The 15056-nt window shown below is 40.4% G+C and overlaps 1 protein-coding gene and 1 non-coding gene across 5 annotated transcripts in view; both read right to left on the reverse strand.

The window, feature by feature from the left end:
* Window positions 1-15056, reverse strand: part of LIFR (LIF receptor subunit alpha) — a 78219-nt gene that overhangs the window by 15261 nt on the left and 47902 nt on the right. For all 4 annotated transcript variants that reach the window (XM_081826035.1, XM_081826032.1, XM_081826034.1 and 1 more), the window contains 8 exons: window positions 14259-14388; window positions 13666-13835; window positions 11685-11830; window positions 10321-10483; window positions 7541-7611; window positions 4661-4874; window positions 2936-3115; window positions 62-163 (listed from right to left, as the gene is read on the reverse strand). In XM_081826035.1, the coding sequence (XP_081682161.1) occupies window positions 62-163; window positions 2936-3115; window positions 4661-4874; window positions 7541-7611; window positions 10321-10483; window positions 11685-11830; window positions 13666-13835; window positions 14259-14388 (1176 nt within the window). The remainder of the gene's footprint in view (window positions 1-61; window positions 164-2935; window positions 3116-4660; window positions 4875-7540; window positions 7612-10320; window positions 10484-11684; window positions 11831-13665; window positions 13836-14258; window positions 14389-15056) is intronic.
* Window positions 6486-6675, reverse strand: LOC115944735 (U2 spliceosomal RNA). The gene has a single exon (XR_004079247.1). It is a non-coding gene; the product is annotated as a U2 spliceosomal RNA (small nuclear RNA).

Here is a 15056-nt window from a genome sequence, read left to right on the forward strand (position 1 = left end):
GTTGATTTCTAATTTCTCATGTTACCTTGGACTCTTAAGAAAACTTACCCACTTAACTTACCCAGTTCTTCTATATATCCAATTATAGAACGTAGTAACTGATATCCTTGATTTCTGCACCCATACAGAAAAAAATTGTATCTTACACCTGGTCGAAACTGATCTACAGGAGGAACACAATTAACTTTCGTTAAGTACATATTACTATGAACATCTATTTTAGAAATATCAAACTTATAGTCACTTATTCTGAAATTTCCAAAGCTAATTTTAAAGATGTTTTCTTATCATAAAAAAATACAGCCATATTTTCAAAATTGATAAATATTCAGAGTGAAAAATTACTGAAGAAAAATTAAACAAATTCACTTCTGTTGTAATGAACAGCATTGTAACATGATGTGGCCTTGGAGGGAGAAAACAGCGGTCAAGGCTTTCATTTTGTTTCTTTAGATTAAGCAATGATGACTTCTTTCCAGATTTGGGCCAGGGTCAGTTTACTAGCCAATCCCAGGTCCATGTTGAGCCTCTGGAAAGCCCTTCCTGCCCTAGCCAAAAAGCAGATACCAACCTTTCCACTCTACTTTGCTGCTTCAAGGTATGCTGGCCCATAAAGTCTGTTTCTCTATATAGCATTGCTATTTAGTGCCCTTGAGTTAATTTCACAAGACACGCAAGAGAAGCATCTTAACTTCAGTTCAAAAAGCCCCTTTTGAAATACCTCGACACAATGCAACGTTTGAAATGTTGGGAACACAAAGGTGGACACAGTGTGGCCCATGGCCTGGAAAGGCTTGCAGAGTGCTGGGGAGACAGATGAATGGGGGTAACCAAGACACAATGTTCTAGACTACAGGGACCTATCACAGGCTGGGGCACCTTTACCATGGGACCAAATGAGCCTAAGAATATCACGAAAAGCCACCAAGAAGTGACATCTGAACAGGGCCTTAAAAGGCAATGAGGAGCTCATCAGTGGTGGTCCAGGAAGAACATACTGCCAAGGGGGAAAATGGCAGCATGTGGGATTACATTTAATTAGTGGAAAGCAACTCTTCTGGTGTGGTCAGAGCACCTATTCTTCAATTACGTTCCCACGGAACACCAGTGGTTCTACAAGCTCGAAAGTGAGATGGCCAACCTCTAACATCAGTTTGTAACTTTTTTCTTTGGGGACAGGCATGCCTGAGGTTATTTTAATCTGCATGTAGGTTAGTAAATCTGTACCTAGTGTCACAATGAAATATATCAATATTCTATAGGGTTCTGCTGCCTTAAAAAGAAAAAGAGCCCGAGTGGGGGTTATGGCATTACTTCTGTGTTTTGAGGTCATAAATAGACAGGACAGTTGAATGAATAGATGACTAGGTTGAGAAAGGGACAAGAAGTGTCTCCTGTAGCCACGCGCTGTCCCAGCAGCAGTCAATAAGAGAGACAATTCCTGGTCTCCTGAGGCTCTGAACTGCTTTGAATTTGAATCCTGGTGCTGTCACACGCTGGTTCTGTGAACTTGGGCAAGTCACCTGACTTCTCCGAGCCTTTCTCAACCACTGTGGGGCCTCTGCTCATCTGCCGTGACACGGGAGGTTCTCCCTCTATTCCTACAGGTCTCAGATTAAATCTCTGTCCCCAGGCACTCTGTCTAAGGAGAACCCTCTCCACACCACCGAGCCTGCCCCAGTCCACCCTGGTTATTCTCAAAGCCCAGGTGAGAGAGGTGGAAAAGGGACGAGAATTCACATGGCGTTGACGAGGCTGGCATAAGGCTTAGGCAGCTACAGGTGGGGGGAGTGCAAAGGGGAGGTGCAGGAGAGGAGGGTGGGGTGTGCCAGGCACCCTGATAAGGGAGGCAGGCTCTAAGAAAGGATAAAGGGACCACCAAGTATCTCAAGTAGAACTGGCAAATAATCTAAACCCACTTGGACTAATCTACTGGATGGGACTCATCTTCACCATTTGATGGTGAAATAAGTGGGTAGCACTGGCTCCTGGGAGAGAAGTATCAGCAGCTGCTTGCTCTCCTGAGCTTCACCTCAACGTAAGGGAGAACCAGGACAGAGGAATGACTCTGAGGAGCATCACCACCAAGGCGGCAGGTTCTAGAATTCCCAAGGGTAAACACCACTGCACTCGGACCAGCCCAGAATTCCCAAGGGTAGAGGCATAGAACACTCACCAGCTACTCAGAAGGAACAATGATGGTGGAAACAGGGCTGTGATATCCAAGGACCAGGCTGCATTAGCCTGCAGGTTACTACAGACTCCTCATGGCTGAACTTTAGAGGTTGCTCCTAGCAAAAGCAGCTCCCCTTTACAGGACTCCTGGCTTGTCAACAGTCAGGCGCTGGGCACTGTTCCCCCCCCCCCCCGCCCCACCACACACTGTGCCCCCTGCCACACGGATGGCCCTTGTCCGACATCAGTGGTGATGGAAGCAAGGCCTTTGTTCTCGGCTCTGCCCAGTAACCTGCGCTTGGGCAACAGAGGCCAAGGACGAGGGGTGAGACCACAGTGCTTAGGGCTTCATGGTCTCCTTTCTTCAGGAGCATTCCTCCATTGCTTTGTCGCAATCTGGGCTGCTACTTAACATTCCACTTTACAGATACACTGTAATTTACTCATTCTCCTATTTGCTATTTGGGGTTTCAATTTTTGTGATTATAAATAACACTACGGTGAACCTTCTTAGATGCAATCCTGTGTTGCTCTCTGATTATTTCTTAGAATAAATTCCTAGACAATTACTAGATTAAAAAGATACAAACCCTTTGATACACACACTGCTACAAAGCACTTTCCAGAAAGGTCAATTCACACCCACTCCAGTGGTAAGGGGGAAAATGATCACTCATTATACCCAGTCACACCATGTATGGCTCTTTTAAAAATATTTTGTAACAGCTTTCACTGAGAGGCAACTCTGAGTTCATCTTACCAGATTCTATTACAGCTTCAGTGCTGTTTGAAGGGACTTTTTTCCAGTCCATAAGGCAGGGTTCAGACCGAGATGAGTTACACCATTTAATAACATAGTCACAGGTCATATTGGGATCATAATTCCAAGTGAGGAGAATTCCATTTCCCATTCCGACAGCCTGCTCCACTTTGAGATCATCTTCAACAAGAAAGAAGTACATGTTACTTGTATTAAAAACAGTAACAGAAGTAAATCTCATGAAAATGGGCAGGAGTTAGAAAAACTACTTCATTGGACAGAAATTTTAAAAGAGTGCTCAAACTAGATAAACTTCTAGCAAAGTTTAGAAGTGTTGCTCTGTTATTTTTGCTGTAAAAAGGTAATTACCCGGATGTACAGATAAACTCAGAAGCTGGAAAAAGTAATGCAAGGGCACCTCGGACAGGTGGTGACGCAGCATGCTGGGGTGTGCAGGTCAGGGCCAGGACGGACGGGGCTGAGGGCATGCGGGCACTAGAGGAGGGTAGCAACACAGGTGGCAGGCAGGAGCAGAGCATGAGTGGCCAGTCCCAATCTCTCTTCTCCTCGCCCACTACGGATGTGAGCTCTGTGAGAGTGGGCGGGGGCCTGTGCCTGCAACCCCAACCCCGGGGCCAGACCTACAGAGTAGGAGCACAATAACGAGTGGTGAGCAAGTGGATGGACCAGCCCTTCTCTTCCTCTCAAGCCTATGAAGGGGCTCCTGGAGACGGGCTGAGGAATGGAGAATCGGCTGACATGCAGCGGGATCAAAAAGCTGTGGGACCAGGGGCGCCTGGGTGGCTCAGCCGGTTAGGCGTCTGCCTTCGGCTCAGGTCATGATCCCAGGGTCCTGGGATCGAGTCCCGTGTTGGGCTCCTTGCTCAGCAGGGAGCCTGCTTCTCCCTCTCCCTCTGCCCCACCCTCCCCCACTGTGCTCTTTCTCTCTCTCAAATAAATAAATAAAATCTTAAAAAAAAAAAAAAAAAGAGTTGAAAAGATATTTGGAGGACCGTGACCGGATCCACCAACTTTTCTTCCTTTAGGAGTGGGTGGTCATAGGCAGGCACCCCCATTTTGGGACAGGACAGCAAAATGGGGGGGGGAGCAGGGAATGACCTGGAAGAGGAATGACCTAAGAGGCAGAAGTGGCTATGGATTAAATATTATGGATTACTGGTAATACATTTAAAGAAAGGCACTAAGTTAATTTTAAAATTGCACCATGGTGACTTTTTAAAGCTTATATTGAAGATCTAATTTAGACTTTAAAAAGAATTTATCAATAAAGGGTTCCTATTAATAAAGAATGTCTTGTCGACAAAGCCGCCATTAAAAATACGTTAATTATATTTCCTGTCTGACATTTGTAAAACAGCCCAGCTGATATAGCATCAGCTCCCGTGGTCTTAGGAGAAATAAATGGCTGAAACATTTCCTACTAAGAGTAATATCCACCACCACAACTCTCCAACACTATGCACTAAAGTAACTGGGTACACTCATTATTTTATCCAACAGCACAGAGTCTGGAGTCATCCCTAAGGATGAATAACTGCTGTCTCTCATTGAATTCTGGACATTAATCGGCTTGTTCCTCTTCATGGATCAGCAGCAGCAGGGGATATGAGAAGAGAGCTGACCTTATAAGAGCAAGCAAACACCCCTTAAAATGTTTCACTTTAATTTCCTGTTCTTATATACTACATTATCTTAAGTACTCACCATTTGGAATTTCCATACTAGCTATTTTAGAAGGTGGCGATGAGCCAACAGAATTTTTTGCCACCACACTGATGATGTAGTCATTTTTATCAAGTTGTAGTTCTGCCTTGTGTTGAGGATCAGGGATCTCAGAAAGGGACTGTGTCTCCTCATCGAGTGAACATGATACATTATAGGAAAGTATTTTCCCATTCGCTTCATTAATGGGTAAAGGCTATGAGAAACAGAAAAATAAATTCTGTCAAGAAACCTGCAAAACCGGCCGTGTGATGAGGCAAGACCATCAAGTCTAAACCAGGCACTGCGTCAATCATGACAAGGTAACAGCAGAATCAAGGGAGTTGTGAACGGTGTCAGACACAGATTTAAGAGGCACCGAGGCCAGGACAGGTCAGGGAAGTGATGCTAAAGAAAAACTATACTTACCGTAAGCAATAAGAGCGCAGAGAAATTTAAAAATTAAGGAAATGCAAACCAGTCTTAGCCTCACATTTTTCAGAAGCAAAACAAAAAAAGTAACAGGAATGACTGCTCTATCAAACAAAACATAAAAAATTATGGCATCAGGGTGGCTGGCTGGCTGGCTCAGCCAGTGCAGCATGTGACTCGTGATCTCAGGGCTATGAGTTGAGCCCCATGCTGGTAGAGAATACTTAAATAAATAAAACTTAAAAAAAAAATATGGCATCATAGTTTTTAAAAAACATTTATTATTTTCTTAAAATAGTACATGCCCATTACCAGAAAATTTGGAAACGATACAAAAGTTAAAAAAAAAAAAAACCGTAAAATGCTCCCATATTCCCATTTCTTAAATACTCTTACATTTTGATATTTTCTTCAAGTTGTTTTTCTAAGATGTAGCTTTTTTAATTAACATTGTTTTAATCATACAACCTTATCTTTTTTTCACCTTTCTATAATATACTTGTTCATAATATATACACTTTAATGGCTTTATATTTTATGTAGTATTTTTAGTAGTTTACTTGAATATTCCTTAAATAAATGAAATTCAAGTTGTTTCCAACTTTTCACAATACTAAAATAATACTTTGGTGTACCTTTTCATGCCCCTTTTTTCTTTTTCATAGTTAGGATTAATTCTTTAATGTGGATTTCCAAAGTAGACTTACTGGATATAAGGAAACATTCAAACCTTTTTATTTGTGGAGCTGAACTGCTTTTCAAGACTATACGACAATGCACGGGACCCTCTGATCCAGACTGACCTTGATGTTAATACTCTGCTGAAAACACTGCTCCGTAACAGTGACTCCCTGATGGCCTGGTCTATTGGACCCATTACCATCCTAAGGCTCACGGGCTTCGTGTGACGCTGCTGACCGCTCACTCCTTCACAGAATCCCCACCCTTGGCTTCTGCTTTACCATTTTTTTCTGGTCTTCCTGTCCTCTAACCTTCCCACTCTCCTCTGCTGGATCCTCCTCCTTTGCTGGTCCTTTATACGCTGCTATCACTTAGACCCAGGGGTCCACCCTTGGCCTCTTTCCACCCTGCATGCTCTCCCTGAGTGATCCCACTTACATGCTACTCAAAGCTGTGTCTTTAGCTCCGACTTCTCCCCTGAACTCCAGAGCCTCACACCAAACCACCACCTATTGGACTCTACTTGGACATCCCAGTGGCACATATTTTTAGAATACATTTTGAAAAAGTCAACCCCAAACAACTTCATTTTCCACCCAAATATGCTCCTCCTTGGCAAACAGCAGAACCATCAACCTAGTCTCTGAAGTTACAATCACCTCAGTATTTTTAATCTTTGGTTAGGCATTCATCTAGTTTAAACAACATCCCAAACTTTCTCTACACTGAAGTAATGGTCCTGCAACACCAGGCTGATGTGTGGAGTGGGCAGACTGAGCTCCTATCCTTTCTCCTAATTCCAAAAACCCATGTGATATATTGTCTTCGGACAGAGGACGTATCAGGCATTAAACCGTTACGAACAGATACTACACCTGATCTTAGCCGAAAGGCTGAGAAGTGACACACTGAAGTGGCTGTATAATTGTTACTACATCATCAGGAAATCTCACAGACAACTGTGAGTAGCCAGCGGATTTTCTAATCAAGATTAAGAGGGCTACACAGCCATATACAGACCATCACAAAGCAACGGAACTCACGATGAATTTGCACACAGACTTTACTCAAAGCTGTACCGCTGTCAAATTTTTATAAAAATGTTTTACTATCAGTAACAAAATTCACCAGTCAAAGGAATCCAATTATGACTGCTCTTATAAAATCTGATATAGAAAACAAATGTTTGTTTTTGATGTTTGATGTTTTGATGTTTGATCCCTGCAAATCAGATAAAAATTATAGCAACAAAAATGTCTGCTCTAGTAGAGAAAAACTAGTGAAACCATAATGCAATTTATATTATATCTAAAAACTGTACAAAACCATGAAAACCTTTTTTAAGTGGCATATAATAATACAACTAAGGGAAAACAAATTACATATGAGATAGTAAAAAGTTTCCTACTCATTGGAGAAAAAAGCATAGCATCAACACAACGGAGATTCTAACTTGTAGCTTCTTGCTATGTTTCCGGTTTGAGTGAGACAGATGGAATTCATGAAATCCTGAGGTCCTTTACAGGCTTCATGAAATCAAACTGAAGAATGCTCAGAGCTGTCAGAGAAGATCTTCACCAAACTGACTGTGGTGAATGGGGCGTGATGAGGAGTCGGGGGGTTGGGAGGAGCCAGGTTAGATTTGCAGCAGGACTGTGAAGAGCCAGTCTCGGAAACCCGGGTTTCTGGATCACTCAAGTACCATTCGTAAGTTAAGTAGTTTAGCCCAATATCGTTATGTAAATATTCAGGGGAAAATCAGGTATTTACCTTCCAATAGATTATTAAATTTTTTCCATCAGAACTCCATTCTCTCCACGTATCTGGTCCCTTTGAAGGAACTAGGAAAGAGATTTCAAAGTTAGCATCTGAAGATGTGTATTGTATGTCAGCTGATAATATCAATAATTGAGACAGAGGTGCTTGAGATTTTTCCCTACGTTTTTAGAATTCTCCGTAAAAATGTGAAGCAGTTCAGTGGCCACTCAGAAATGAAACAATGAAAAAGCTGAGCTCTCGGGCGCCTGGGTGGCTCAGTTGGTTAAGCGACTGCCTTCGGCTCAGGTCATGATCCTGGAGTCCCAGGATCGAGTCCCACATCAGGCTCCCTGCTCAGCAGGGAGTCTGCTTCTCCCTCTGACCCTCCTCCCTCTCATGTTCTCTGTCTCTCATTCTCTCTCTCACAAATAAATAAAATCTTAAAAAAAAAATTTTTGAAAAGAAAAAGCTGAGCTCTCAATGCCCACAAAACAAGAGGCCCCTTAGAATGGACTAAGGGATGCTGCTCTGTCTCACATCCTCCTACCTCCCCTTGCTCAAGTCGGCTAGGGCCGAGCACAGGCTTCCGGGGGCTCCTCAGACGTGTTGGACCACCTGCCTCAGGCTTCCTGTGCTTTCCGTGACTGCTCTTCCTGAGAGCAGAAACTCTCCTCCCCGGGATCATCTCCTCTCCTCCGTATCTCAGCTCCAATGTGACTTTACTAGTGAGGTCTTTTCTAGCTACCCTATTTAAAATTACAACCCCTCCTCCCGTCACCTTCTCTCCCTAGTCCCCTTTCTAGGCTTTATTTTTCTCTGTGGCAGTACCCAGCAAACTATTTCTAAAACTTTATTTCTAATTCTCTATTCCTATAAACTCCATGGGCAGAGACTGTTTTATTCAGTGCTATATCCCTGGTGACTACCACAGTTCCTGACATATAGTGGGTGCCCATTATTTTTTTTTTAAGATTTATTTATTTGAAAGAGCATGCACGCGAATGGGGTGGGAGAAAGGGAGAGAACCTTCAAGCAGACTCCCTGCTAAGCGTGGAGCCCCATGTGGGGCTCAATCCTATGACCCATGAGATCATGACCTGAGCTAAAACCAAGAGTCAGCCGCTCAACCGACTGAGCCACCCAGGCGTCCCTCAGTAAATATTTGTTAAGTGAATTAATTCTATAATCTCAGTGAGGTATAAATAAAATATTTTCTCTTGGCAACAGCAGCTCATCAACTGAAGGCAAAAGCTCCTGTGGTAGCCAGTCTCCAAAGGATCAGTATTGGTCACACCTCCTGGCAAGCCTGCCTGTGTGTGGTCCCCTCCCACACCATAACAGCATTGGCCTGTGTGACCAACAGGGTATGACAGATACGATGGTAGCTCCCTTCTGAAGTGAGGTCATAAAAGGCATTGTGGAGGCTGCCATGTTTTCCCTCTACTCACTAAGTCTAGGAGGAGCTAGCTGCCATGTTATGAGGATACTCTGCAGCACTATGGAGAGACCTGCATGGTGAGGAACAGCCACTGTGTGAGCCATCTTGAAAACAGATTCTCTGGCCCTGGGCAAGACTGCAGCCCCTATCTATGTCCACACTGTGGTCTCATGAGAGACTATAAGCCAGAGCTACTCAGCTAAGCTGCTTCTCAATTTCTGACCTATACTCACTGTGAGATAGTATGTTTACTGTTTTAAGCCACTGAATTTTAGGGTAATTTGCCAGGTAGCAACGGATAACTAAATACACTGGACTCGTGCACAGCATTCAGTTTTGATGATCCAAATAGTTTTTTTACATATATCACAAAGCTTCTCCCACCTCTCTAACCTTCCTTCATGTGGAGAGGCAAAAATCTGGATTAACATCTATCATTTTTTGTTTTGTTGTTCATTAATTTTTTGGAAGAAGTTTTTTAAAGAAGATTCGTTTATTTGTGGGGGGGGGGAATGCACACAAGCTGGGGGAGGGGCAAAAGGAGAGGGAGAGAGAAAATCCTCAAGCAGACTGCCCACTGAGTGTGGAGCCCGAAGTGGGGCTTGATCCCAGGACACTGAGATCATGACCTTAACTGAAATCAAGAGTTAGATGCTTAACCAACTGAGACACCTAGGTGCCCCTGGAAGAAGTTTCATATTCCCTATATTATCTAGTGCAAATAAAGCTTTTGCTATCCTTTGTTGAATGACTCCCGAAAATCATACCTATTTCTAAGTTTTTTTGTTTTTGACTTTTAAAGCTGACATCTGATTATTCAAGGATAGAATCTCATTCCATCTTTGGGAATTATCATACTCAGAAAACCAGTTACCTAATTTTGTACCTATTTTGACCTCCATGTACTGCAGAAACTAAGTTCAAGACCTCTGGCCCCATCCATTTCTCAAGCCTAGGTCACAAATAAAAATTCCAACAAATTCTCTTTATTAACAATTGTCTTCAGTAAAGTCATCTAAATAGGTTACCAAAATTCTAGAAGAGGAGGAAAGAGTGTCAAAGAAATCACCCATAATCTCATCACAGTTTTGAGTCTGTTTCCTCTGCATCATCTTAGGACACAGCTGTAAACATCCTGCAGACAGGCCTGGTCTTCCCCACAACACAGGCCAAGCGGCTGCCCGTAGGAGCACAAACCTTAGAGCCACCATGATATTTTACTAGGAGATATTACACAATTATGCAATTCAAGCTTTCTCCTTTTACTCACTTTGGTGACATTTTCTTTAAAAATAAGTTGTAAAATGTCAAGATCCATAGTAATAATCAGCTATAAACCACTGACTTAACTTACTGGCTTCTGTGGTTAAATATTTTTTTTCATTGCTCCATTTGCTCCATTTCCAGAAAGTTTCAGTAGAACAGCGAATCCGAAAAGTATATATAGTATATGGATTTAACTTGTCCACAGCCACAAGATAACTTGAATTTTCTACTCCTTTGATTGTGACATTCCGCTATTAGAAAGCAAATCAATATGTATATGTATATGTAACGTCATGTAAGAATCCACATATATATATAACACATAAACACACATTTTTGATAAACCACCCAAATTTATAACATAAATTGACTAAATGTCCATGTGAGTTTACCTTTGTAAGACTAACGACAGTTCATCCACCAAAATATTTTAATTTTTACATAAATACCAAATCTGTGGAATTATGCCCTGTAGTAACAATATATTTAGGTATCATTTTAATTCAAATACTGGGTCTAAGTAATAATGATCAATTAAATTATGCAGAAAAGATGATATAATCTTGTTCACTGGTCAATGGCTAATGGTAATACAACAAGCCTTAATATACTTTAGTAATCTAAGATGACCTTGAGGATTAAGTACATTAGTCAGCTATATTTGGAAGCTTCTTTGAGGCAGGCATCATCTGATGCATTTTTTTAATAGGGCACTTAGAACTTCTAGTATGGTGCTAAACATGTAGAATATTCAACAAATTCTTATTTAAATTATGTAAAATTAAAATGACATAATTTAAAAAATCTGAGGATCTGCATGCCTCAGGAAATCCTCTGAGCTCCCAGTTACGAATTATAAAGGAGTTTTTCGGATTATATTCTGGCATTTGACTGATTTTCTAGCAATCATCAGTAAGTTTCCAAATGAGTATTTTCACTACAATATCTTTTATTTTGGACTTACCACAAATTACAAGATGGTACACTACAAAAGTCAAGCCAAGTATCTGAAATGTATTTTAAAAAGTCATGTTCTGACTTATAACGACCACATTCTGACTTAGAACTTGCTCCTATTGCTGCACTTGGCAGTTTTAGAAATCGCATCTTCTCTCTGGTGCTTATCAGTCCATTAACTGATGCTAAAGGTTATAGCAAAAACTATTCATTCATGTTCAAATTTGCTGAGTACCAGCCATGTGCCAGGTACTATATTAGACCTGGTAACATTCTGAGTAGTAAAAGTCAAACTCACGTTCTACAATACCCAGGATTTTAACTGTTTTCAAGTGCTAAATATAATGCTGTCATTACACTGATACATAATGTCTTAGTTCTTAGTAAATTTCTATAATAAATCATCTGAGAGCTTCTGCTATCAATTTCTTTAATTAGTTTTGAAAAATATTTTATCCAAAGTAACCTCAAAGGAAGTTTATAGAAAAATCTTACCAATTCTTGGACTGAGTTAGTTGTGTTAATTTCAATTTGACATAAAAGTTTAATCTTTCCAAAGTTGCCTGGTAAATGCCAGGAAAGTGTAACAGCGGTTGAATTAATATCCTTTACTCTGATTGAAGTAGGAATTCGAGGATAGACTGTAAATATAATTTGTAAAGATTACTTTAAAAGCTACTTAAGAATACAATAAATGACAATTAAAAAAAAATAACCAAAAAAAAAGACCAACAACAAGAAACAAGAGAGGTAGCATTAGTACCGATCAACAATATTCCACTCAGTACCCATGGCATACACAGACCTCACTTTCACTGCTGGTATCGTGCCACCAACCACATTCAAGGTTCCTAGACTGGCATCAGGAATACCAAAAGGTAGTAGGATCATAATCTCTACCTTTAAGGAACCCCTAATTTATTTGCAGAGTGACAAAAAAAAAGAGAGAGACAATGAACAAGAGTCTATATGCTAAGTTGGAAATGTGTGGTACAGCTCTTAGCGGCTACAGGAATTGAGATACAAGTGTGGTAGGGAAAGTCTTCGAGTGAAGATGGGACTTAAGATGAGCTTGGAAGGAAGAATCTGACTAAAATTGGCAAAACGGATGCAGAAGAGCATTTCCGATTGGGTCTTGGCAAGAACAGTACAACAGTGGAACAAGCCGCACACGATGCTGGTGATAGCACTTAGGCCCATGTGAGTGGGAAGAAGGAACCGTGTGAAAATAAGGTCGAAAGGCGGAGGGCAGACAAATACTAACACTACCACTCAAGTACAAAATGTAGCTCTTCTGACCTTAGGAAAAACCAGGAAACAACAAAAATGATGAGGAGGAATAATTAATAGAAGTGTACTTACATCTACAAATAGGGCAACAAGATCAGTTGCACTAAGCACTTGCTAGGCTCTGTTATAATGCATTTGGTTTAAGCCTTTCTCCACTAACCGAGAGGCTCTAAGAGAAGGCCTCTGGACTGCAGAGCCTGCATGCAGTCGACGCAGTGGAATGCCCACGGGAATGAATGCTAAGAAGAAGGGCCATATTTTATTTCTATTTTGAACTACATATTACTAGGGCTGGTAAAAGTCCCAGAATCATCAGCAAGAAGAAGGAACAAACCACTTATTGATAAACACAGCAAGCTGGATGGATCTCAAGGACATTGCCCTTAGTGAAAAAAGGCTAGGTATTGTAGGATTCCATTTATACAACACTTCAAAATGACAGAGGATCTCAAACACAGAGATGAAGAACTGAGTAGATGTTGCCTGGGGACAGGGATGCAGGAGCATGGGGTAGGGGGTGGGTAGCGGGGAAGTGTGGCGAGGTTTGCTAACGGGGCAGCAAGCGGAAGTCTCTTCGTGGAGACAGACCAGTTCTGTATCTTGACTGTGTTGGTGGTTCCGTGAATCTATACATGGATCCAACTGCACAGAAGCACATCGACGCACACACGCCTCTGAACACACACAGAAACTTGAGAAAACTGAGCAAGGTCAGTAGTCCAGTTCACTGGTCTAGTTTGTGGTACTGTATCAGGGTCGATTGCCTCATTTGGAAATTGTACTGTAGTTAGTAAGACGTCACAAGCGGAGAAAGCCGGGTGAGGTCACGGGGCTTTATTATTTTTGCAACCACTTGTGAGTCTATAATTATTTTAAAATAAAAAGACTGAAAAAAAAAATAAAAAGCTTTTAAAAATTGGGCAAAAATTTTTCAAGAATCAAAAACTATTAGATAAAGCCACTTAAAGTTTCTATATAAATGACTCATACAAATTTTTATCTGAATTCAATAAAATGGTGAAACTTGAAATTATACATTTTAAGGATTTTTAAATAAAACTTATAAAATTAAGTAACTCTAAAGAAAATTATAAAAAGGAAACCCCAGAAGCACTTTTCATTAATTTCAAAACATTTTACCACTTCTAAAATTATTTTTAAGACACTGGTTTATGCAGCAGCTTACCTTTTTCAGTTATGTTAACTAAAATAGTTGATTCTGATCGACCCAGAGGATTGCGAGCATTCAAAGTAAAATTATATATTTCTTGATTTGGACGCATTTGAAAGAATAACTGATAGCTTTCGTTTGTTGGTGCTTCAACTCTTTTAAATCTAACATATTTCCCTGAAAAACTATGAATTAAGAGAGCAATAAGAAATATTAAAAGAGAGATAAATACTTCAGGAAAAAAATGAATGGGTAAATTTCTAATAATTAATCTTTTTTAAAAGTTTTTATTTCTAATTCTAGATGCACTATATACTTGGCAAAGAAAATGTATATGATTCAGAAAATAGATGAAAATAACTGCCCAGAAGCCTATTACCTAGAAACAGTCTCTGTTCATATTTGAGGGTTCTTCTAGGATTTTTAGAAAAAGCATACGAATCTAGTCTGTGTGCATGTCATTTGCAGTATTTATGGTATATCCAATTTTATACAGCATATTAGGTTTTATATCTTACTCATAACATAAATGAGATATCGCATTTCCCTATGTCATTTAATACCCTCCAAAGTGCTCCTCACTGACATCTTTCCCTGGTGACTTTTACCTTTCAAATAAAGTGTAACTTGTATTGCGTGGGCCCACCAATGCAGTTGGTCTTCCCGGATTCCAAGTACAGACAATCTCTTTTAAATCACAGGTCTCACAGTTCAGTTTTTGAGGAATATCAGGTGGATCTAATAGGAAAAAAATGTAGTTACATCTTACGGGTTACATATATTTTCCCTGAAAACATGTTTCATAATGTTAACTATATTTTGTACAATTTCCTTTAGAAATGAAATAATGTATTGTTTAGATTTTACCTTTTGAACAATGCAGGAATTGCCATGCTTTCTGTAGCATGTTTTTCTGGAGTTCATATTATGTTAGAAATGATGGGACAAAAATATACTGCAGAATGACTACTAGCTCATTTGGAAACTTCCCAACAGCAACCTGAAGACATTTTTTCCCCCTTAAATCCTACCAAATCTTTCAAAGGAAGCTGTATCCAACAAATCAGAAAAATCTACAGGTTAAAAGTATTATCACGTAAATACTGGTATTTGAAAAGAAGTACCAACTCGGATTAAAGATCAGCACAGGTCATATTACAAGTTTCAGAGTTCTTAAATAAGTTACAATGATTATTATTTACAAAGTATCTCTTGGTAAAATTCTGCATCTTCCAATGTTCAAAGTGACTACTGCTCTTCTGTTTTTGTTCTTTATGGAACACTCCCTCTGGTTTTGCAGGGGCAAAACTAGAAAAAAGAAAAATGGGGGTTTTTTGTGTGTCTTAGACCTTTAAAGTAATAATGCAAAATTCTGCAGATGGACACTAATTATAGAAATTGGTATC

This window comes from Leptonychotes weddellii, chromosome 7 (assembly GCF_054177405.1).
Source record: "Leptonychotes weddellii isolate Sample4059 chromosome 7, ASM5417740v2, whole genome shotgun sequence".
In the NCBI taxonomy this organism is placed as follows: Eukaryota; Metazoa; Chordata; class Mammalia; order Carnivora; family Phocidae; genus Leptonychotes; species Leptonychotes weddellii.